This window comes from Amblyomma maculatum, chromosome 8, assembly GCF_055883805.1.
Source record: "Amblyomma maculatum isolate TAMU_Amacu chromosome 8, ASM5588380v1, whole genome shotgun sequence".
Classification (NCBI taxonomy): domain Eukaryota; kingdom Metazoa; phylum Arthropoda; class Arachnida; order Ixodida; family Ixodidae; genus Amblyomma; species Amblyomma maculatum.
In genome coordinates this window covers 94388663-94413371 of record NC_139351.1, presented here as the reverse complement: position 1 = coordinate 94413371, position 24709 = coordinate 94388663, and the positions used below count along the sequence as shown (strand labels likewise).

The 24709-nt window shown below is 49.1% G+C and overlaps 2 protein-coding genes across 3 annotated transcripts in view; both read left to right on the top strand.

Moving 5' to 3' along the window:
* Window positions 1–1040: 1040 nt before the first annotated feature.
* LOC146181846 (neprilysin-1-like) lies at window positions 1041–11702 on the top strand. Its single transcript, XM_084575561.1, has 3 exons — window positions 1041–1259; window positions 9055–9611; window positions 10166–11702. Exons 1-3 carry the CDS (start codon window positions 1041–1043, stop codon window positions 11700–11702), a joined length of 2313 nt encoding a protein of 770 aa, XP_084431687.1.
* A 10670-nt stretch (window positions 11703–22372) lies between these two features.
* Window positions 22373–24709, top strand: part of LOC146181844 (uncharacterized) — a 163022-nt gene continuing 160685 nt past the window's right edge. For both annotated transcript variants that reach the window (XM_084575560.1, XM_084575559.1), the window contains exon 1: window positions 22373–23795. In XM_084575560.1, coding sequence (XP_084431686.1) covers window positions 22373–23795 — 1423 coding nt within the window. The remainder of the gene's footprint in view (window positions 23796–24709) is intronic.

The following is a 24709-nucleotide window of genomic DNA, read 5'->3' as shown; positions in this document are numbered from 1 at the left end:
CTGTCCGACAGATAATTGGTGTTTTAAAGACTCAGTCATGTGTACATGATTTTATCAGAGTACTGCAAAAATTGATAAACTTGAAGCTTTGCAGTTTACAGTTAACACATCTCATTATACACTGTAAAGCAAGTGCTGTCGGCTGTACCTCATTTCTGCACTATGGGATCTAAGAAACTGTAATTACCGCCTGGTCATGGCCAATACCCCTTGTGGGTGTTGTTGTGCCGGTGGGGTTATCACACAGTAGCCCACCGTCAACAGGGTTGTGCCAAGGAGTTGGTTGCGTAGTGCTCGTCACCCGTTTCGTGAACTAGAGCTGTCAGCTCCCTGGCCGTTAGCGGTGAATCCGAGTCGGCGCCGGGGAGATGAAGAAAAAGCTTTATACACTATTTACAGGCATTAACATAACGAGTCCGGCTTTGGGGCCGAAAGCAAACATAGCCATACGCGACTTTTCTCGCGTAGCTACGGCCGGGGAGATTCGACAGCGTCCGCTCTCTCACGGGGCGAACTGCTCCCGATGGACGCTCGTGACGAACTCACACTCGGTGTCTCGAACGGAAGCACTTGAGTCTCCGTAACCGAGAAACCGTTGACGCTCAAATGGTCCAATCCGAAGGCAGCACTTTCGCAGGGCCAATGGGAGTGCATGCTACGCTCTTGCTTCAAATATGCCGCGGGGCTAGAAGGGGTCCACCGCCAGGGCCACGGCGCCGAGCTGTCTGGACGCTCAGCTCATGTTCAAACACGTCGCTTCTCTCCCTTTGGCACTGCTCGCCTTCAGTGCATTGATGATTTGCAAATAAGTATCCAAATTTTGTGAAGGAGGCGTTCACCGAAGAAGTTTGGCGTCCGGCTGAATTTCTGGGCGGCTTTGGCCAGGCACAACAGTGTGCGCCATTTTTATGAGGACAGCAGCGACGACGACGAAGACAACAAACAACCACAATAATCGCGCGCCTCGCAATCCTCGCGCGCCATAGAAGAAGAGGTCAGCAGGCCGAGGCGGCATATAGTTCTTTCCAGGCCGAGGCAAAATGAAGGTTGTCGAAGGTATGCTCAGTCCTGAGGACCACGGCTGCTCGTCCGAGCTACTGGGTTATTCCCAGTGGCCACGCGACGCCCTGCCCGCGTTGCCGCCGACGCCAGCGACGCAGCACGGCTCGCCCTCGCCGTTCCCTGCCGAAGCCGCCCTAGTCGATACGGCCGGATCGTCCAAGCTTTCGCCGGGACTGTCGGCTACCCACTCGACGCTGGTCAGTGCTGACGTGTACTCACGCAGCTAGCTATTTTGTCCGCTATAGCCCAGTGGCGATCTCTTTCTGAGAGACGCGATAGATGCTTAATATACGAGCGCCTCAGTTTTCGCTAATGCCATTGAAAGACGCAGATGTATGTCTAGCTTTGTAACTATACACACGCCTTTGCAGCGCCCGCCTATACAATGCCCTATTTGGGTCGCACCAACCTAATTTTAAACGCAGTGCAGCGTTCGAAAGCTTCCTTTATCCGAAATTCATGAGACAGTGAAGCTAAAGGCCTTTCCGTCAGGTGAGCATCAATGTCCAGCGATTGCTTTGGCTGATAGTCTCGACGCTCGGCAACCGACAGTAAAACCCACTGAAGTCTTAAAGCCCGTAGTATTGCTAAATTATAAGCAGTTGATGTCCTATACCCTGTATACTGTCGTGACGCTGGGGCTATGGCGACCCGGCCTTCACTTGGTAGCGTGCAGAGACTCCGGGTTGAAGAAGGACTGAATCTTCGAAGTTGGTAAAATATGTACAAGCAGGTTTACTGGCACTTTGAGAAAACGTATTTACAAGATTATTTACACGAAAAAGAAGGGTACATCAGCAAAATGGCAAGCGTTAAGAGTTCATAGCGAGAAGCGACTGGATGAGCCGTTTACCCAGGGCCCAGAGCGACATTTCGTGCTCTGCAGCGTCCTTAAAACCCCCTATGTCCAGCCCCTCTCTGAAGATGCTGACCAACCAAATCCAGGGCACGCCCCTCAGATATCGGCATCCAATCGAACACATCACTGCACTGATGGTCTGAAGCACTGACTGGTCCGGCATTCATTCGTTGGGCGTGATCACTTGTTGGCGGGAAAAGCTTGGGAACGGCGAGGAGAGGAGGTACATTTCTATTCTTCAGCAAAGAAACCACAGGCTGGTTCTGACAAGGGGTTTTACTTCTCAGAAACCCGAGTGCACGTGGCGCCGCATAGGGCTCCCAACATGGTCCCTTTTCGACAATTGCAAATCTTTCCTGCATTCCCGGGAAATCACTTAATGGCCGTATGAGTCATGCTCCTTTCTTGTCCTGCACGTCAGCGGACATGTCACTCTGTCGTCTCCTTTGGATAGGAGGCATTCATCACTGGAGGATAGCACTTCTCGACTGGAAGGGTGAACAAAAGAAAGAAAGCACTTCCTGCTATTCCCTCAGGGGGACGTTTCTTTGTGTTTTTCCAGACGTTCTCTTGACAGGGTCAATTTGGCATTTGCAGGTTGTCCACAAAGCAAAACATGCTTACAAAACAGGATTCCTGGAAACAGGCTCACTTAGAGCCATTGTACCAACACCACATATTCACAAAACTTATCCATGCCCACAGGCGAACAATAGAGCGCGCAATTGCGGATGCTTGGTCGTAACAGCCTCCTCCCCCGCCAGAAGAGTCTCGGAGGGCAGCAGTCCCAGCTGCTGCATGAAGAGACGACTTAATGGCCTGCACGTGAACGCTTGAAGCTCGCTGTTGCTTGTCGCGTTGTCTCGATTGTTGTAGGCCAAATTGCTCGAGCTGTCTGAAACTCAACCACATGTCGAAGCAAGCACTCGGCTCCCGTCTGAAGAGACCAGGTTAAAAGAAAACTGCCATTGTTGTTCGAGAAAAGCCTACTCTCAAGACGTTCAGGACCCACGTATTCCTAGAAAACCAAACGTGCTGCTTTACATAGCCACACATATACAAGCGCACGAAGAAAAAAAAAAAACCTGATTATCAATTTGGATACATGGTGAGGAACATCTCGGACCGCTTAGAAAGAGCGGCTAAGCGCGTCCGCATTCCCATTTAACTTCCCCTTTTTGTATCTTATTTCAAAATTGTACTGCTGTAAAATCAAGCTCCACCTAAGAAGGCGACTGTTCTTCGATGTCGCAGTTTGCAGCCAAGCCAGGGGACAATGGTCCGTCTCTACGGTGAATTTGGCCCCTCCAAGATAGCACTGCAATTTTTGAATGGCCCATACAATGCAAGCGCACTCTTTCTCTGACGCGCAATAAGCCCTCTCTCTAGAACTCAGTTTTCTGCTCAGGTAGAGCACCGGGTGCTCATTACCGTCGTCATCTCTCTGGCAGAGAACAGCACCTAGCCCTCGATCACTGGCATCACACTGGACCGTGAATTCTCGGTCATAGTCTGGAGCTCGCAATACCGGACGGCTAATCAGCACAGCCTTCAGGTTTACGAAGGAGGCTTCCTTTTGTTCGTCCCAGACTACATTTGTCGGTTCTGTCTTGCGGAGAGCGTCGGTCAGAGGGCTAGCCAAAGCTGAATAGTTAGGGATGTAGTGGTTGTAGTATCCCGTCAGCCCTAAGAATGCCCGAATTTCCGTCTTCGTGCTCGGCCGCGGGTAGTCTGCTACCGCAGAAATCTTAATCTCGCTGGGTTTCCTGAAACCTTGACCTACATTGTGACCCAAGTAGTCCACGGTCGCCCTTGCCAGGCAACATTTCTCGGCCTTTACGGTTAGTCCAGCTTGACGCAAAAGGCTCAGTACAGCTCTTAGATGTACCATATGGTCCGCCCATGAGTCGGAAAAAACCGCAATGTCATCTAAATAAGGCACCGCGAATGTTTCACACCCATTTAAAACCCTATCCATGAGTCGGGAAAAACAAAATGGAGCATTTTTGAGCCCGAAACTCATCATTGTTGGCTGGTAGCTGCCCGTCGGAGTGACGAAAGCCGCGTATCTGCTGGCGCGTTCAGTGAGCGGTACTTGCCAGTATCCTCGAGTAAGGTCCAGCGTAGTCACATATGCCGCTCTACTGACCTGTTCTACTCTCTCCTCAATATTCGGAATAGGATACACTTGATCCCTGGTGAGAGAATTTAGCTTTCGGTAGTCTACCACAGGCCTAGGGTCTTTACCTGGAGCTTCTACTAAGATCATAGGCGAAGCATAATCGCTTTCCGAGGGTTTTATTACTCCCAATTCCAGCATGCGAGTTACTTCCCTATCCAGAATTTCTCTTTGCCTTGGAGAAAATCGGTAGCACCTTGATCGCACTGGCACGTCTGAAGTCAGCTCAATATCGTGCTCAGTCAAATCAGTTCTGCCTGGCCTGTCCACGAAGCAGGCCTCAAACTCTGTTATTATCTCGCCCAGATCGGACAGCTGGGATTTCCTTAGTTCTCCTCTCTGCTCCGTCTTTTTGAGAAGCTCCTGAGCGTTGCTTCCTTTTCCGCTGAGGCAAATCAAGTTGTCCCCCATCTCCTCGGGAAGGTTTAACGTTAGATTTACCACGGCTTCCCTCTGCACATAAGGCTTCATAAGATTGCAATGATAAATGCGCACTTCTTTACGCCTACCGGGAATTTTCACTGCGTAGTTAGTGTTAGAAAGCTTTGCAACGACTTCAGCCGGTCCTTCCCACTGTACTTCGAGCTTATTCTGCCTTGAACTTCTCAGCAACATCACCTGGTCCCCGATACAAAACGTCCTTTGACGGGCTGTCTTATCATAGTACACCTTGGAACGAGCCTGGGCTGACTTCATGCTGGCCTCAACGAGTTCCTTAGTGTTATGTAAGCGATTCAAGAGGTTCAGAATGAATTCTACTACTGTTGGGTCTTCTCCGCGCCCCTCCCAGGCTTCGCGCACCATTCGCAAAGGTGAGCGCAGTGACCTTCCGTACACCAACTCGGCTGGGCTAAATCCAGTGGATTCGTGCGGCACTGACCGCAAAGCGAAAAGCGCTGCAGGCAGGCAGGTATCCCATTCGCGCTTGTTTTCATAGCACAGTCCCCTCAGGACTCGTTTGAGAACAGAGTGCCATCTTTCTACGCTGTTGCTCTGCGGATGATGGATCGAGCTATGCACTACCTTAATGCCGCATCGCTCGAGAAATGAGGTGGTGAGGACACTCGTGAAAACGCTACCCTGATCACTTTGGACCTCGGAAGGGAATCCAACTCGTGCAAACACTGACAGCAGCGAATCCACTACACTCTCGGACGTCACCTCGCGCAGCGGAACAGCCTCTGGAAACTTTGTGGCTGGGCATAACATAGTGAGGATATAACGGTACCCTGACTCTGTCACAGGAAGTGGCCCAACTACATCTATTACTAACCGGTGAAACGGCTCGGTAATGATTGGTACTAACACCATCGGCGCTTTCCACTTATCTTGCGCCTTTCCAACCCGCTGGCACGTGTCGCATGACCGTACAAAATTTTCCGTGTCCTTAAAACATCCAGGCCAATAGTATTCTTGCAACAGCCTCTGCTTTGTTTTCTTTATTCCAAGGTGACATGACCACGAGCTGCCATGGGAAAGTCGCAGTAAGTCTCCGCGGTACTTTTGGGGAACAACTAATTGGTCCCGCTCTACTCCGCGCTTATCCTTGAATAAGCGATACAGCACTCCCTTTCTCATCTCGAAAGAAATATTGTTTGCTGTCTTAGTGGCGCGGTGGCGCTCCCTTATCTCCTGTATCTTGGGATCATTGGCTTGCTCTATAGCTAAGTCCTCTCGGGTTCCACTTAAAAGTCTCGTGAGATTACTAGACACTGGCGGCAAGAGGTTACTCTCAAGAACGTCCTCATTCCGCGTCTCATCAAGCTCACTTTCAAGTTGACATATCTGAGATGCCTCGCTCTCAAAGTTTTCTGACCTGCTATCTTCCACATCGACCACTGTTTTAACTGCCGTTTCTTCCGCGGTGGAATTTTCTGGTATGAGCAGTGTAGCTAGTTCTCGCGCCCTTGAACGTGTTAAGGCTTGCACAACTCTGTCTCCGAACAGGATGCCCCTCTTTCGCAGTAGCATGTCCGATTTGTTGGAGAACAAATACGGATAGCACTTAGGAAGCTTTCCTGAAACGGCAGCCTCGGTTGTTAATTCGCCGAAAGGGCCCTCGATGACCACGTTCGCGATCGGCAAGCACACACTCTGTTCCTCAACTACCTGTCGGATCCATGCACACTGTCCTGTATAGTCGGAAGGCGATACATACGCCGGATGGACAACATCCATCGTTGCGGCCGAATCGCGCAGTACCTTGCAAGGCTTCCCGTTGACTACTAGGTCATGCAGGTAGGGTTCTAAAAGCTGCATATTTTCATCGCAGTCCCTGACATACGAGAAAGCAATCTTTTCTTTCCGGCAGTTGACGGCAATGTGACCCTGCTCATTACACCTAAAGCATGTGAGCGGCTTCCTAGCCTCAAGCTTATTCTTTGTGTTCTGCACGTTGGTCACTTCCCCACTTTTCTCACTGCCGTCCTTTCTAGGGAATTTGCCTGAAGAAACCTTCATTTCTTCGTTTCCAACTCTAGCAAAGTGCCTTTCCTGACGGTTTTTCACACTGAACTTGGGATTGCGGGGCCTATCCACTGCTGGGTTGCTGAATTGTCGGCGCGAAGCATACTCCTCAATAAGTTCGGCAGCTTCAGTTGCCGACTTAATTTCGCCTCTGTCCTGTAACCAATTTCTTTCTTTTTCTGGGAGGCAGTTATAAAACTGCTCCAAAAGAATTCGCTCGACTACAGCGTCCCTATCACTGTAGGAATCTGTGCTCTTTAGCCACTCGCCCAAATTTACTCTTAAATTGTACAGGAATTCAGGGTAACTCTCGTCCCTGGACTTAGTAGCGTTCCGAAAACGTTGTCTGAACGCCTCGGCGCTAAGCCTATACTTTCTCAGAAGGCAAGCTTTGACCTTCTCGTAGTTGTCCGCGTCCTCCTTGCTTAGCCGCGCGACAACCTCCGCTGCCTCGCTGGGCAGAACCGTCAATAATCTCTGAGACCAAGTGTCTCGCTGGAAGGACAGTTTTTCGCAGGTTCGCTCAAAGTTAGCCAGATACAGACCGATATCCCCTGATATCACATATGGCTGCATGTACTTTGACATCTTGAAATCTGCCTCCTTGTTGAGACGAGGTACCGCTAGCTGGGGACAATCGCCCGACCTCTTGCTCAACTCTAGTTCTAATTTCCGGAGCTCAATTTCTTGGTCCAGCTTTTTTGCTTCTCTTTCAAGCTTCTCACGTTCGTGCTCCCTTTCCTCTTTTTCCCTCTCAAGTTCACGCTCCCTTTCCTCTTTTTCCCTCTGACGTTCGCGCTCCCTTTCCTCTTTATCCCTCTGACGTTCGCGCTCCTTTTCCTCTTTTTCCCTCTCAAGTTCGCGCTCACGCCTCTTTTCTTCTTTTTCCCGCTCTTTCTGCTGTCTGAGCTGCTCCTCCTTTTTTTGGGCGATGAGGTTCCATGCTTCACTGAGCTCCTCATCATCGGCTCCCAAATCTGTGATTGCCTTTATAATCAAAGGTTTTCGTGCCAAACCACTTGTATCAATTCCCAATTCCTCACACAATAGCAACAGGTCCGGTTTCTGCAGCTTTTGTAGGTCCATGATCGCTCCGAGTGTCGGCTACTTCCAAAACAACAGTGCAAACTACCAAACCTAAAGGCGTTTCAACACTTTTTACCAGTTCTAAAATCTAACCCTGTTCTAGAACCTGGTCCACATCAGAAGAAAAGCCAAGCACTCACCCACACATGCGATCGATGTTCCGAGCTGCACTCTTGTTGGCCGATTGTTGCTCCTGCTTGTTGCTTGAGATGCCACCTCCGATCACAAGATGTTGTAGCTTGTAGATCCAGATCCCACCTCCAGTCATCAGATGTTGTGGCTTGTAGATTCAGATCCCAACGCTGGTCACCAGTCGTTGTGCTTGTAGATTCAGATCCCACCGCTGCCACCAGTTGTCGTGACGCTGGGGCTATGGCGACCCGGCCTTCACTTGGTAGCGTGCAGAGACTCCGGGTTGAAGAAGGACTGAATCTTCGAAGTTGGTAAAATATGTACAAGCAGGTTTACTGGCACTTTGAGAAAACGTATTTACAAGATTATTTACACGAAAAAGAAGGGTACATCAGCAAAATGGCAAGCGTTAAGAGTTCATAGCGAGAAGCGACTGGATGAGCCGTTTACCCAGGGCCCAGAGCGACATTTCGTGCTCTGCAGCGTCCTTAAAACCCCCTATGTCCAGCCCCTCTCTGAAGATGCTGACCAACCAAATCCAGGGCACGCCCCTCAGATATCGGCATCCAATCGAACACATCACTGCACTGATGGTCTGAAGCACTGACTGGTCCGGCATTCATTCGTTGGGCGTGATCACTTGTTGGCGGGAAAAGCTTGGGAACGGCGAGGAGAGGAGGTACATTTCTATTCTTCAGCAAAGAAACCACAGGCTGGTTCTGACAAGGGGTTTTACTTCTCAGAAACCCGAGTGCACGTGGCGCCGCATAGGGCTCCCAACATGGTCCCTTTTCGACAATTGCAAATCTTTCCTGCATTCCCGGGAAATCACTTAATGGCCGTATGAGTCATGCTCCTTTCTTGTCCTGCACGTCAGCGGACATGTCACTCTGTCGTCTCCTTTGGATAGGAGGCATTCATCACTGGAGGATAGCACTTCTCGACTGGAAGGGTGAACAAAAGAAAGAAAGCACTTCCTGCTATTCCCTCAGGGGGACGTTTCTTTGTGTTTTTCCAGACGTTCTCTTGACAGGGTCAATTTGGCATTTGCAGGTTGTCCACAAAGCAAAACATGCTTACAAAACAGGATTCCTGGAAACAGGCTCACTTAGAGCCATTGTACCAACACCACATATTCACAAAACTTATCCATGCCCACAGGCGAACAATAGAGCGCGCAATTGCGGATGCTTGGTCGTAACAATACCCTGAAGCACAGCATCTGTGACGTATGTGGCCGCCTTCGTGACACCGATGGTTTTCATCGCAGGGAATGATCCGCGCGCCGCGGGATACAGTCGAGGGTTTCTTCTTTGCGGCCACTTGCGCCATACTGTTTCTCCTGGCAATCGCCATCGCCACCACGTACATCCTCAATGTCATTCACCTACGCGCCGCGAGTCAGCTGGTCTCTATGAGGCACAAGACCTGTACCAACCGGGACTGCCGGCACCACGCCCGACTGCTCATAGAGGGCCTCAACCGAAGCCTGGATCCGTGCGACGACTTCGGCGCTTACGTCTGCTCAGCATGGAGGTCGAAGGGCCTCTCCCCGGAAGGCCGTTCTGACTACTTCGGCTCGCAGTTGAATGACATCGCGACCAGGTGGCTCAAGGGTCTGGAAGACCTCCTGATTGCGGGCGTCGATGAGGTGAAAGTGGCGGGCAAGCCACTCGCTTTCCTACGCAGCTGTCGCGCACGACGTCTAGCAACAGACGTCGACCTAGCAGATTTTCGAGAGTTCATGGGCTTGCTGGGCCTGTGCTGGCCACGTGACTCCTGCTGCGACGTGAGCGCCCTGGGTGTCCTCTTAGGCCTCGTATACAGGTATGTGTACGCGTATAGGCACAGCGGGGTTTAGTGCTTTTCTTTCTTATTAAATTAGGAAACCTGTTTTGCTTTTGTGAACTGTTCGAGAAAGGCGGTGGTATGCACGCTTATATTCACGTTATACTTGAACGTAAGATTAAACACACAGTTTTACATTCTTTCGTTTCAGTGTTCCTAACGTAATCCACACAAATAGTTTCACTTTCTTCCGCGAAAAATTTCAGATAGCACTTTCAAAAGTACCAGGCACAATGATCTTAAGAGCGGCTATGAGTGATATCGATATATATATATATATATATATATATATATATATATATCAAACTCAAACATGCTTTTGAACACCCTTTTTACATGGTTACGTAGATAGTGCGTCTTTCTTGGGACTTGAACATGGTGACGCTTATAACTTCGACTGTAGAATAACGTTTTCTTCTTCGTCTTTGTTTACTGAGTTAGTTTTTTTTTTGCCTGCTACCAACGCGTCGTACAAGAAGTGTTTGGCATTATACAATGCCAAGTATATGGCGACACCATTTCCTACATCGCAGATGGAGCCTGTGTTTCTGGTTCCGCCTGCGGGTGCTGAGAGACTCCAAGTTAAATAGAAGCGGGCTCCGCCTGGCTCTCTACCCCGGACCCAGAGCTTTAGTAGAACGCTTTGCTTCAAGACACACCTATATGGTTTTGAAGGGCAACTACATTGACTATTGGACGCGGCATCGCGACGCGCTTTTGCGTGACACGTCAATGTCTTCGCGGCCTCCTGCTATTCGAAAGGATGTCGAGCGGCTAGTGGAGGTCGAGCACATTATCGCAACCGCGCTCTACCACAGCGTTGCGAAGGGTATCTGGGAGCCATTGGAGGTGCCGCTCTCAGATGTCGGTAACTATACGGGCAACGTGACTTCGAAGGACTGGCTGGACAAGATAAACGCCAACGTTGTGGACGAGTCTGCGATGCCGTTTACGGAAAACGAGCGAGTCTTAGTGGCGGACGTGTCCGTACTGGAGGCCATCGAAAGGATATTCAGCACCTTCAAAGACCGCGAGATTGTCGCTCATCTATCCTGGCAGTTCGTCCAAGAATTCGGCGCTGTGTTCGACCCTACCTTGGAAGGACTGTTCAAGGACGATGGGCACAAACTATTCTGCGCTAAGCAAGCTGAAATGGTCTACGCTCCCGTTTCTGAGGCGTTGCACTGGAGACTTCACGTTACCCGCAGCGACAGGCAAGTTGTAGACTACAAACTCCAACGCCTAGTAGAAAGGGCGACTGGGATGATCGGGTCCCTCTGGTGGCTCGACCCCCATGACAAGCACGCGGCCACCGAGAAGCTTCGAAGCCTGAGAGTACACATGCAGCCGTCAGAACAGGTGGAGCAAGAACTCGAGCGCACCTACCATGACTTCCCCAATGGCACGGACTCTGGCGAGTCCTTCGTGAAGTTTTGGCAGAAGACCCGCACTGCGTTCAGTCGGTTCGTGCCTCACCACTTTGTCGACAGGCTTTCGCGCTTCGGTCCGACCCTTTCTCCGCTGATGATTGCCTACGACTATGTGGACAACGTCGTGAACATCGCCGCTGCTTCCCTGACGAGTCCGTTCTACTACGTGAACGGCACTCCGGCCATGTTCTACGGCGGCATCGGCTTCTATTTCGCCGCGGAAGCGATGCGGGCCTTGGACTGGACCGGTCTTCACGTCGGCGCGAACGGTCGCGTAGTGTCTCCTCCCTGGATGTCCAATGCCACGCGTCAGGTTATGGAAAGTAGGTTGGGTTGTCCTACAGCGGGGGTGCCGAACGAGGCGCTTCTTCCGTACCTTCCCGCTTTGGAAATTGTTAGGAAAGCCTTCTTCGATGACACGGATACGTCGGATTACCGCCTGGAGGTTAGCGACGACCTGACCGAACCGAAAGTATTTTTCATGACCTTGTGTCGCATGGTTTGTGCCAACCCGCCGTGGGGTCGAGAGGCTGCTGACTGCAACACCATCCTGAAAAACTCTCGCGACTTCGCTGTGGCATATCGTTGCCGAGATGATTCGCCCATGAATCCGTCGATGAAGTGCGGTTACTTCAGTTAGTGTGGTTTAGGGTGTAATGTTTTATATTGTTCCTTTTTCTTGTACGCGCGTGTTTCCGGTCCAAGGTAATTGTTCTTGTTTGTTATATATGGTTTAAAGCAAAGCGAAGAGCCATTATGAAGCTGCGTCAATTGGCAGCTGGCATAGATCTTCCTTGTCTGCTATAGCTTTAAGCCGACCCGAGACAGCTCTCGGTGTATGACTTAGCAGTCGGATGTTGTTGGGACATGATGCTATAGATGTGGTGACACCTTTGTGCTCTCTAACCGAGCGAAAATATCGTGTCAAATGACTTTGATCCAGGTGAGCCATGGAAGCGACAGCCGAAACTATTTAAGCTGCTCTTTAACGATGCAATGCGAGCGCCACTTCTCTGAGAAGAGAGTGCTCTTTCTATAACAAGGCATCACCGGCTGAAGGCTTTTGTTTGACTTTTTTAATTTTTTTATAGGCTACTTCAGTAGCCGGAAATAGTTTTCGATTGGTACAGAAAGACTAGCTTATTACCGGATTATTAGTATTATGTTCATAATCACTTAAAATCTAAAATTTTAAGCACTCGCTTAGCCGAGACAGAATATTGTCTACCCATGCTTTTAGGTCACATTTATTTTATAAAGCACATAGCAATGTTTAACTCTCAGCAACATATATAATCAGAACTATAAAATATTTTTTGAAACGGTTTTCAAATGTGTGAATTTGTAAGCAGTTAGTTACTTTATATAACTTGTTAGAGATAATTAGAGAAACGGAGATAGGACTGGGTCAGGAGCTTGTATATTTGGTATCGCGTAATCGTTGAATAATAGACCGATTTCACCAAGCGATCTGCGCATGCCGTGCGCATTCTGGACGTGCTCCACTGCCATATTAGCTGTATTCAGCACCACCGACGGGAACCGAGCATTGCTAGAATATTTAGGGGAGACCCCCAGGTGAAGTAGATTTGTTATAAGGGAGTAATTACTCATTGGCAATCCACCAAAGCACAGCCATACGGCTACAAAGGAAAACTATACAGCTTTCTCAGAAGCTTTGTAGTTAAAGAAAAATTGCTTCTGAGAAAGCTGTATAGCTTTCCTTTAGCCGTATGGCTCCGCTTGAGCAGCCGCAGTGACATAACTACAATGGCCAGCATGCACCGCGGCTTCGGTGGTGTAGCGAAACTCCTAGTGAAATCGGTCTATTATTTCTATGATTATTTTTCTATGACGCGAAGCAACCGGCTACTTGGATATTGCCTTTATATAAGAACACGCCGACTGTTAACTCCGACGAATAAATTCGCAAGGAAAAAAAATATCTTACCTTTTCGAAAGGACAGGATGCCAGGGGATTATCCAAGACAGACGCCATCGGTGGATTCCCAGTGACGTGAACGTACTAAGCGCAGGCTGTCTCATCCTTAAAGTCAAAATACCGAGTGCATTTTTCAGAGCGTTGTTCCTCGCGTTCTTAGTGCTGCCTAGTAGGAGATATGTGGCTTGTCTGAAGCTATGACGACCTCGGGACCTTGTCACAATCGTCCGCATGAAATGACGTCCTCACCAAAGTCATGCGTGACCCACTACAATCCCTCCCTACTTCACGTATGGTCCTTGTGATAAAAGACGAATGTCATGTCCAGTCTGGTTGGATGTTTTTGGGGATTATCGCGTCACCTCTGCTCAGTAAACTAATTTCAAGCTGCAACCTTCGAGATAATTGGTAGACGCATGACCACACGGCAACAAAGCCAGTTGAAATAAAAGCAGGAACAAAAATCTGGGGATGTAACAGCCTGAAAGATAAATTAAGAAGTAAACCTCAGAAATAGTATTCAACACTTAATAGACCGAGATGACAGTTTTTACTGCACGTTTACAGATGGCGCAGTCATTCGTAAGCTCCCGCAAAATGATCACTATCCTTGCCTTTGCTACTAGTGACTTTTTGAAGCGGAGTTTCCCTATTGTGCTTAATCTGTCACTTTGTAAAAAGGTGTTTACTTCCTTCTCCCCTTTTCTTTCCCCAGGTATGATCTAAGAGTTCTGAGATCAGTAGGGTCGTACCTTCAAAAGAAACATTGGTCACATGACGGTTCATATCATAATGTTCATGTCACATATAGCTTCATGACCCTCATGTCAATCCTTGCACAGCGTGAGCTTCCAGCAGCTGGCGGGGCTGTAACTTGTGCAGCATTATGTGATCGTCCTTGGAAGCTCTTGTTTCCCTCTATCTATCTTTTTCTGTATCTATATTCTCTCTCCTCTTATATCTTGATGCAGGCAGACACCGCAGCTTCTCAGGCTGCAGTTTTAAGCCTGTTACATACCATTTATTTATGACCTTAAAAGAAATTAATTTGATAACAAAACATTGATATTTACGTTTTGGCAGCACTGTATTTAACAAACCTTGAATAATACTTTTTTTTTGTGTGCTGCAGGTATATCATGAAGTTGCTAGATTATTGATAAAATTAATTAAAAAAAAGCGAGCAGGTAACTGGAAAATAAAACAATCTCAATAACAATACTATATTTGGTAAATAAGGTGTCCGAAGAAGAAGTGCACACATAATGCTAACAAAACTATCAAGCCCAAGAATTAAAAATTGAAAGTAAACGACAAATATATTACTCAGACCATCTCTAATTGAAATAAAAAAAAATTATTTCATACAGCCGAAGTTCAGTGGAATATTTGGTAGCATCCGGCTTTCATTAAAGTTCGTCAAAGTCACAACAATGCTTGCACGGGAGGTCGCATTATGACTCTCTTCGGTGTGAAGGCGCAATTAAGGGGTTGAACACATTCTGTGTCCATCACTGACAGTCACACTGCCACCACAATCCGTAATCGCAACTGCACAGCGCGCCAACCGATCACGATTGGCAATGTTCTCGGGAACAAATGAGTACGACAATGAGCTGAAATAAGTGACATTTATTGCCGCTGCAGACTAGGAGCATCGACTCCATGTAGTGGAAAGTCGTCTCTAACGCTGGTGAATCGGACGTGCTTGATTCTCTAGCATAGCCCTTCCGAGGATGCTGCTGCAGACAGGGTGTTGAATCAGACGTGCTTGATTCTCTAGCATAGCCCTTCCGAGGATACTGCTGCAGACAGGGTGTTGAATCAGACGTGCTTGATTCTCTAGCATAGCCCTTCCGAGGATACTGCTGCAGACAGGGTGTTGCATGAGACGTGCTTGATTCTCTAGCATAGCCCTTCCGAGGATACTGCTGAAGACAGGGTGTTGAATCAGACGTGCTTGATTCTCTAGCATAGCCCTTCCGAGGATACTGCTGCAGACAGGGTGTTGAATCAGACGTGCTTGATTCTCTAGCATAGCCCTTCCGAGGATACTGCTGCAGACAGGGTGTTGAATCAGACGTGCTTGATTCTCTAGCATAGCCCTTCCGAGGATACTGCTGCAGACAGGGTGTTGAATCAGACGTGCTTGATTCTCTAGCATAGCCCTTCCGAGGATACTGCTGCAGACAGGGTGTTGAATCAGACGTGCTTGATTCTCTAGCATAGCCCTTCCGAGGATACTGCTGCAGACAGGGTGTTGCATGAGACGTGCTTGATTCTCTAGCATAGCCCTTCCGAGGATACTGCTGAAGACAGGGAAGGAGCGGAAGGAGCGAAAGGAGGAGTCGAGAAAGAGACTGCGTGTTGGAGGACTCTGGACTAATTTCGAACACCTGTGCAACTTCAGCGTACACTGACTCCGTACTGTACGCAGGAGTTTCATACTGTCCCCCTTAACATAATGCAACGGCGGTCAAGTCGAACTCACGAATTTCGCTCAATAATACAAAGCCACCGCGTCCAATGAGGAACTACTGCGGCTTTTTTATTTTAACCGGCTAGTTGGTGAAACGAAGGATTGTTTGTACAAAGTCCCAGATGGACAGAAGATAGAAACAAGCAAATCGCTCTAAAACTCTGCATGCTACTCACTTCCTTCCTTAATACCAAGCGCGGTGAAAACAACAGACTTTAACTAGAGGCGTCGACCACTGAAACGATGCGATGAGAAAAGGCTGGAAACAAATTTGCGGATTCGTGTTTTGTGATTGAACTGGGACGCGTAAACCATCTCTGCGCAATTAGCGAGCGATGAGACTCGTCTTCGAAGAGAAGCGACAGTGCTCGGATAGACTTGAAAAATCGCGTCCGAGGTCGGCTGATTAGTGGGAGCCCCCTGTACCGCTAATTCTTCGTGGTTCAGAATAGGCCATAGTGAACTGAATTACACAAAAACAAGAAACCGAAGAGTCGTGAGTGTGGCACTGAGCTGTTGTCGTATAACGAGGGACTGTGTTTCTCTTCGTAATTGGGGGGTTCCTTTATCCCTCAGAACGAAGAGAGGCAACAGCAGATGGGGACAGTTGCGAAGCTGGGAATTCAGGAGGAACCAATGGTGGTGTGCAAGAAATCCCTCGATGAGAACAGGGGAGCGGGATGCTAGGTATACCTCCTTTATCCCACTGGGGATGCTTTCGTGATATTAGAGCGCATTCTTGATTAGCACCGTCAAAAGGAAGGAGTCCGAAATTGTTGCCTCTACGGCACTTGCAAAAAGAGAGAAGAAGCTTATAATATATATTTTTTTGAGTATGTTTGGCAAGATACCTACAAGGCCCTTGAGGCGGAACTTTATTGCCAGCGCCGCCCGGAAATGGTTAAGATCATCAGTAGAAGTGTTTTGTTTGTTTTTATCTTATAGTGCGGGAAACGTCGTCTATATGCCCCGTGCTTTAAACGCGGCAATGCCATCCACAGGTAGGCGAGTTTCTAGGTTCCTGCATGCGTCGCACTGGAAACTATAGTCTACTAGAATATATTGCACTATAGGGAAACTATAGGGGAAGCGTAGCGCACTATAGGAAAACGAAAGTACCAGTTCATGGAAAACTTATTGTTGCTTCAGTGCTGGCGAGAAGTGCGGAAAAAATGATAGCTCGTAACTGAAACAGTCTGCAGGACAATTTTGTACTTTTTAACAGAAAACAACTCGGAGGCGCTAACAGCTGCAAGTGGGAAAGTGGGTTGTGGAATATTAGTATGCCTGCCGCTATTTGCCGCGCTCGTAATGAGGGCGGCCGAGAAATTTCAAAATAGGCTGGGAATAAATATCAACAACAATCTCGAAAAACATGGAAAATTCGGCTTGATATCATGACAGTTTGGCAGCACTACGGCCACGTCTTAAAGGAGTATAGACACTTCATTTTTGAATTTGTGTTTTATCTTCTGTAATCATGGTAAGACATTACTGTACATGAATCGCGTCATGATGTTCGCTCACGGCCACTAAATAATTTATAATCGAATTTCTTTTAACACTAGTTTCTGTTTCGGTTTCAACTGTCGAGCGATGACTGTGACGTCACCTTTTAACAGAAAACGACTCGGAGGCGCTAACAGCTGCAAGTGAGAAAGTGGGATGTGGAATATTAGTATGCCTGCCGCTATTTGCCGCGCTCGTAATGAGGGCGGCCGAGAAATTTCAAAATAGGCTGGGAATAAATATCAACAACAATCTCGAAAAACATAGAAAATTCGGCTTGATACCATGACAGTTTGGCAGCACTACGGCCACGTCTTAAAGGAGTATAGACACTTCATTTTTGAATTTGTGTTTTATCTTCTGTAATCATGGTAAGACATTACTGTACATGAATCGCGTCATGATGTTCGCTCACGGCCACTAAATAATTTATAATCGAATTTCTTTTAACACCAGTTTCTGTTTCGGTTTCAACTGTCGAGCGATGACTGTGACGTCATCTTTTAACAGAAAACAACTCGGAGGCGCTAACAGCTGCAAGTGAGAAAGTGGGATGTGGAATATTAGTATGCCTGCCGCTATTTGCCGCGCTCGTAATGAGGGCGGCCGAGAAATTTCAAAATAGGCTGGGAATAAATATCAACAACAATCTCGAAAAACAGAAAATTCGGCTTGATACCATGACAGTTTGGCAGCACTACGGCCACGTCTTAAAGGAGTATAGACACTTCATTTTTGAATTTATGTTTTATCTTCTGTAATCATGGTAAGACATTAATGTACATGAATCGCGTCATGATGTTCGCTTACGGCCACTGAATAATTTATAATCGAATTTCTTTTAACACCAGTTTCTGTTTCGGTTTCAACTGTCGAGCGATGACTGTGACGTCACAGTCAAGTCTAGGTCACGCAAGGGATGAATAAAACAGCGATATAATCGTTCCTCTGTCGTTTTAACTCACTAGCACACTAAGCCAGCCTTCTTCAATGACAGGAATTACAAAAGGTGAAGAGTCAGCGATTATATCTCTGGTTTTTCTTGCCGCGCGTGACCTAGACTTGATTGTGACGTCACAGTCATCTCTCGGCTTCAGAAACCGAAACTGAAACTGGTGAGAAAAGTAAATTCAATTTAAAGTTATTTAGCAGCCGTAAGCGAAAACCGCGCGGTGAGCCATATACAGGAATGTCTTACGCATCGGTACCAAAAAAAAAGAAAAAAAGAAAGAGGCAACAAAATTTGTTGGTATAGTCCTTTAAACAGCAAGCACAAAGCGATAAAGCTCGCTTGCCACGTTATAAGAAAAATATTTCTGGACGGTTCCAAGTAAGTGACCACGATGTTTTTCAGCGTTATCTGGTATTTTTCTCCAGTTGCTTGCGGAGCGGAGGCCAGCTGCGCCGTGAAAGCAGAGTAAGCGCCATGAACAGCTAACGGTACAAAGATAAAACAAATGAAATTAGTCACGGCCGGCGCAGTGGCGAAATTTAGCCGAACAGTTTCTTCAGTATTCTCTAAAGCCGGTAGGTATGTAACTATGTGGGACTCCTTCCTGTACGAGCCTTCGCTCTTCAGAACAGTATACAGCACGCTTTCGATCACCTTTATTGCTTAGCATATTATGTTGCCATTGTCGACTTCTTTCTGCAATAAACAAAATGGCCGACACGACCTCACGCAGGTTTTATTGCTAGACGTGTTTACTACTACTGATTAGGGGAAAATATTTTGAACGCAGTGGTTGTGCCGAGTGTCGTCGTCAGGTTGCCTTAACAAAAGACTGCTCAAAGAGCGTCGGGAATGCGGTACATTTATTTTCAGTAAGTAATAAATGTACAAATTGCAAAGAAATGTTGGGCCAATAGCCGAAGCTAGTTTAGGCCCGTACATACGTACATATATATATGCATAGCAGTGGAGACACGCTAAAGGACATGTAAAAACATGTTTTCAGGCTTATACACACGTAAACGTAACAATCAATGAGCACAGAAAGTAAAGCGCGCGCGCGCACACACACACACACACACACACACACACACACACACACACACACACACACACACACACACACACACACACACACACACACACACACACACACACACACACACACACACACACACACACACACACACACACACACACACACACACACACACACACACACACACACACACACACACACACACACACACACACACACATAAAATACACAACAGCGAAGAAATGAAAAGCAGGCATGCGCATACACACATTATTTCATGCGACTTGCATAATTGAGAGATTACGGAATACAAGTCCCTATCTGAGGAAAATGAATACAACCAAGACATACACATTTGGTAGCGCCAGTAATGGAAGCATTTCTTGTCTATTTTATTTAGTGTTATAATATAATATTTATTTAATATTATAATGATATTATAATAATATAATATAAAGTAATAATATATAAAGTTATAATATAATATAAAGTTATAATATAATATAAATATATAATATTTAGTGTTATAATAATATAATTCTGTCAAAATAAAATATTTTTATAGAAAATAAAAAAGTTATTTGCGATTTCATTCGAGGTCTCCGCTGCTGGCACGAAAAATCATTGCTATTGACTTCAGAGGCCTCAGAAGAGAAAGAGAGAGAGAGAGAGAGAGAGAGAGAGAGAGAGAGAGAGAGAGAGAGAGAGAGAGAGAAGAAAGCGCTCACCGACGCACTGCTCCCGAAGAAAGCAGCATAGGCGTTTATGCCGTAAGGGTGACATTAACTTGGGTTATCATGTTGCACTGAGTCGCAGCTTTGTGCTCTGTCATTGCTGTTTCCCATCAACGGATGCTTTTACTGTTGGTGTACTGCATGAGAATTTCGCAGTTGATAGGAATTGGCTAGCCCGCTAACTTGGAATTGCCATTGCAAAGTACAATATTACACGCATAGTGCACATCATGCGCACAAATTAATATGAATGTATCTCACTGTTTTCCAAGCAGCTTCCTCCTAGGTACTATTTCAAATCGAATTTAATCCGTCAGTTGCCAAATATACAGAACACCTACACTATGATGATTCTTTACAAAAAGCTAAAACGTTGGCACATAAACTCAAAATTTCAACCAGTGCCCTGCATTCCACATAAAAAGCAGGTTTAAAAATTTCATATGAGCTTATTTATTGTGCGTTTACCCGTATCTGTGCACTGTTTCGTGGCTTTTATATTTTAATATAGCCTGATTTGCCAAATCTAATTATACGCAACAGCCAGTATGAAAGAAATGCTGGATGGTCGGAACTTTAAACCGGCCTCTGCAGCATTATGGTGCAGCTGAGATCAGCTAAAATAGCTGCAGAATTCCTCGCTGAAAAAAAGAAAAAAGAATAGTGAGCAGAAAGCTGAATCATTGCAGTGAAGCTTGTGTATATACCTTGTTCGTCTAGTTTCTATTTTAAATTCAGATGGAAAAATAAACACACATCAAGTTCAGAATTATTTAGTTTATTTGCTCTTCACCGAGAGGCACTTAATGCTCCAAGCCTGTAGGGAGGGAGGGTGAGCGAGATTTAGAACGGATATTTTGGAGAGGCTAAAAGAAGTCGGGACGAAGAACCAGCGTGAACAAGAAATGTGCACGACAGAAGTTAAAGTCAAATGTGGCTGGAAGAAACTATACATATAAACACATCTCGCAAAACTAGATTTCTTAGGGATCAGTTAAGTGGGCATAATGTGACTAGTTCCCATAGGTTGACTTTTAGCACAGAGCTTTTAACAGCTGGAGGGGATAAACACACGTTTACATGGCAAACATCCAATAGCGCATACATTTCTCTTCACGTTGCTATTTGCGTTTGTTTTTGTTCATTCCAAACCTCGGATTTTTTATCTGGCGATATTTAGACAACAGCGTTGAGTCAGAGTGGAGCGCGAGGCGTCCCTCGCCACTCGAGACAAAGAGAAATTGCAGAGAGCCTTTTTCAGAGAAGTGAATCTGCAGTGCCGCGCCCAGCAGGGAAAAGCCAGCGCGACTGCTCGGCGCTATGCCGTTCAAGAGAAGGCCGGTGGAAAGGAAATGACGCTCCAGCGAGCAGGCGTCCTTACGCCCGCGGCTGGGCTCCTTTATTTTTTTTTTATATTTCAGGAGGAGGACGAAGAAGAGAGGGAGTGACATTCATTGTTTGGGTTTCAAAGGCCGTCGCTCCGGTAACCCGGCCAGGCGGATCCTGAGACGCGAAAGAAAGAGGCCGGGTGGGGCAAACAGGAAAAAAGGGCGAGTAGGGAAAAGCGTTCTCCTTTTTTTTTTCCTACACAGTTAGCTTAGTTGCTCCTAGATGGCGCCTCGGCAGGAAGAGAGTCATGTGTAGTTTGGATCTATGGCGGCAGAGGGCGCCACCGTCGTTCTAGTCACTGCGAAGAAGTTGCGTTGGTTGCTTCTTGAGCAAAGAAATCTCCACTCTTAAGTACGACGTGTGCAGGGCAATAAAAATGCACTCGAGCAGAGAAGAATAGTAAAGGGTCATGCGTTAGGTTCTGGATGACAAAGAAGGTTTCAACCAGCGTTGATTAGAATTCGGCACAGGTCAAGACGAAAATCGAGAAAAAAAGTTTAAGCGAGGACAGAAAAACTTGCGGTCGCGGTGCGGAGGTATTTCTGGGGTGGCTCAGCCTTGAGCCTCCGGGCGCGCTGCCCTTCGCGGTAGCTCCTCTGTCCTCGGTGTCCGGGAAGCGGGCTTCTCCCGATTGCTCCGCTCCTCGTCTTGAGAAGTCGCCTCGCCCGCTGCTCTGGTTGCTCTGCGGCGGTGCACGCTTTACAGGGGCGGCTCTCCGTGTATTGACGTGCGTCCCTGACCTTGCCTTGGGCCGACTGGCGGCGGGGGGTTCGAAGTGGGGGAGGTTGTCCGCGCGAGATCGGCGGCGGCGCGGTGCGCTCATAATTAGGAGATCGATGGCCGTTCGAAGAGTAGGAGGGATCGGCGACCGCGTGGTTTCGGAAGACCGCGTGTCGCTTGTAAACACGGCGTTCGGGGGTCCCGAACAGCGCGCGCTGGGGACAGGACGTACCGTGGCGGCGGTGGGGTGCTGGCGCCCGCGTTCGGGGCTGGCGATGCCAGCAGCAGCCCCGCACGGGTGGCCCCCGCGGCGCATGCGCAGATGGGCGCTGCGCCGCGGCGCTGCGTTCGGCGTCGCGGGGAACACAGAGGCAAGATGGCGCCGGCACCCATGGCACCCGTCGTCCGGAGACACAAGTAAGACGTTCCGGAATTGCTTACCTCGGGCCAGCGACGGGCAGCGTGGGAGGGCCACGCAACGAGTGAGGCCCCGCGTCGATGGCGGTCTGATTGGCAGCGGCCCCGGGGCCCCGAGAGGCGAAGAGCATGGACGAAAACAGCGGCGGTTGCCTGTCGCCGGAGGAGGCGGCCGCCGCGGCTGGCGCCGAGGGAGAGGAGGAGGAGGAGGTACGCGAGGAGGAGGAGGAGGTGCGCTCCCCTTCTCCAGTCGCGTCCCCCGTGGCCACGGCGGTCGAGGAGGAGGACGACGACATCGAGGAGGAGGAGGCGGAGCGGCATGCGGTCCGCTCACCGCTCGACGCCGGCTCCGAGCAGTCGCCCGAGCTGCTGCAGGCGGCCGACCTCTCGGTGCGCGACGACTCGCCGTGTGGCGAAGTCGGCGAAGTTGGCGCCGACGAAGACGACCTCGACGAGCCCGTGAGTCCTGCCTCGTCGACGGGCATGATCGACGCTTCCGAGTTCCGGGGGCTCGACCCGGGTTCTTACCCGGGTCGCATGTCCCCCGGCGGATTCTCGAGCAGCAGCTATGCCACGCTGACGCCGCTGCAGCCGCTGCCGCCCATCTCGACCATGTCGGACAAGTTCTCCCACTACGGTCACCACCATCAACACCACCCAGGAGCCAACGGCGGCTTCGCGCCGCTTGCCATGGGCATGGGCGGCTATTCGCAATACGACAAGCTTGGTGCCATGTCGGGAGCGATGAACATGAGCCCGCCGCATGGCACGGCGCCCATGCTTGGCGCGGGAAGCGCTCTGCCATCGCCGCCTCCTTACTCGCAGAACGGCCTGAGCGTCGACAAGGGCCTCAACGGCTACGAGCCCACGTCATACGGCGGGTCTGCCCCGCAGCGCGAGCTCACGCGGCTGGGCTCGCCCCAGTCGCCGACCAGTCTACACTCGCCCATGCTGCCGGCCCTGAACGGCCTGTCTCCGCACACACCCCCCCAGGCACACCTGGCCGCGCCGGCCACGCCGCCGCAACCGCCGCCGCCCCCGCCGCAGCCGGAGCCGAAGCCGGCGCGGGTCCTCCTCCCCGTGGTCAGCAACGCGCTGGGACAGGTCGTCGTGTGCGGAGCCAAGGCGTCCGTGGTGTCGTCCAGCCTGGTACTGAGTCCTGCAAAGGCCATCCACCCGGCGGTGGTCACTCAGCAGGCATCCCACCCGCAGCAGCAACAGCAGCAACAACAACAACAGCAGCAACAACAGCACCAGGCAGCCCAGCAGGCCCAAGTCAGTGCGGGTGGTGCGTCCAGCCCCGCCGACGAGGCGGAGGAGATCAACACCAAGGAACTGGCGCAGCGCATCAGCGCTGAGCTGAAGCGCTACAGCATTCCGCAGGCCATCTTTGCGCAGCGTGTGTTGTGCCGCTCTCAGGGGACTCTGTCGGACTTGCTGCGGAACCCGAAACCCTGGAGCAAGCTCAAGTCGGGCAGGGAGACCTTCCGTCGCATGTACAAGTGGCTCGAAGAACCCGAGTTCCAGAGGATGTCGGCTCTCAGGCTCGCAGGTCAGTATCGTGCGCAGCTGGTTTCTTGTCGCTTCGGCCTTGGCTTGTGCGTGTTTCGAATGTTTCAAGACAGTGTTTTCTTGCTTGCGTCAAACTTGGCCCGGTGCTGTTGATGCGTGTGCTGTCGGTTCTGTTTTAGAAGGAAGGAAATTGTGGTCCCGTGAAACCCATCTTAATTGACTGATAGTCAGTTTGCTTCGTAGGAGCGGTAGAGAGCGAACTTTACCTGAAGGCTGCTCGCTGCCTTACTTAGCGTTTCAATGAAGGGAATGACACGTTGTTTTCTGACGTCCTTGTCCGTCTTACGGCATTCCTTAGCTTTTGCCATGTATTTTTGAGTGCCGTAAAACATGTCCAATACTCCGCTTGGCACGGTTGTCACCAGTTTACCAGCTTTGGCAAGGTGATTTCTAGCAACAGCAGCTCACCAGGCCGCCGAGAAACGTGCGTGCGCAAAAACTTTGCTGGGGCGAAAATGTCGGGTCTTCTGTCACCGACTGGAACCTTATTATGGGTGAACATCACACTTTCGCACCTAGTATCATACTCCTGGGGATAACCACATGCTTCAGCACTGCTTGACGCGCACTCACTGAACACACAGGTCGGCCTTGTCGTTCCATGCCACTCACTTTCGCCTTCATCGCGTTGATTTGAGGAATTCCACATAGCCAGGTAAAGAGCGTGCACCTTTCGCAAAGTGCGTATCACTTTACACTGCGTCTCATAAAGCAAGGCGCCGCAGAAAACACACTTGTCTTCGTCACAAAGTTTACACAAACGCTTTCCAGTTCCGCTGTCATCTTCGCACTGTACGCCGCATCGACAGAAACACGTGGACTGTGGCCGAGGGCGATCCGGAGGCTACACCAGGCGGGAATCAATCCATCATTGATTTGCACGTGCGGGCGTGA

Excerpts from the sequence above, each read along its gene's own strand:
- LOC146181846 (XM_084575561.1), top strand. The coding sequence starts at position 1,041 with ATGAAGGTTGTCGAAGGTATGCTCAGTCCTGAGGACCACGGCTGCTCG. Across the intron at positions 1,260-9,054 it reads CGGCTACCCACTCGACGCTG|GGAATGATCCGCGCGCCGCG; the intron begins GTCAGTGCTGAC and ends TTTTCATCGCAG. Across the intron at positions 9,612-10,165 it reads CTCTTAGGCCTCGTATACAG|ATGGAGCCTGTGTTTCTGGT; the intron begins GTATGTGTACGC and ends CCTACATCGCAG.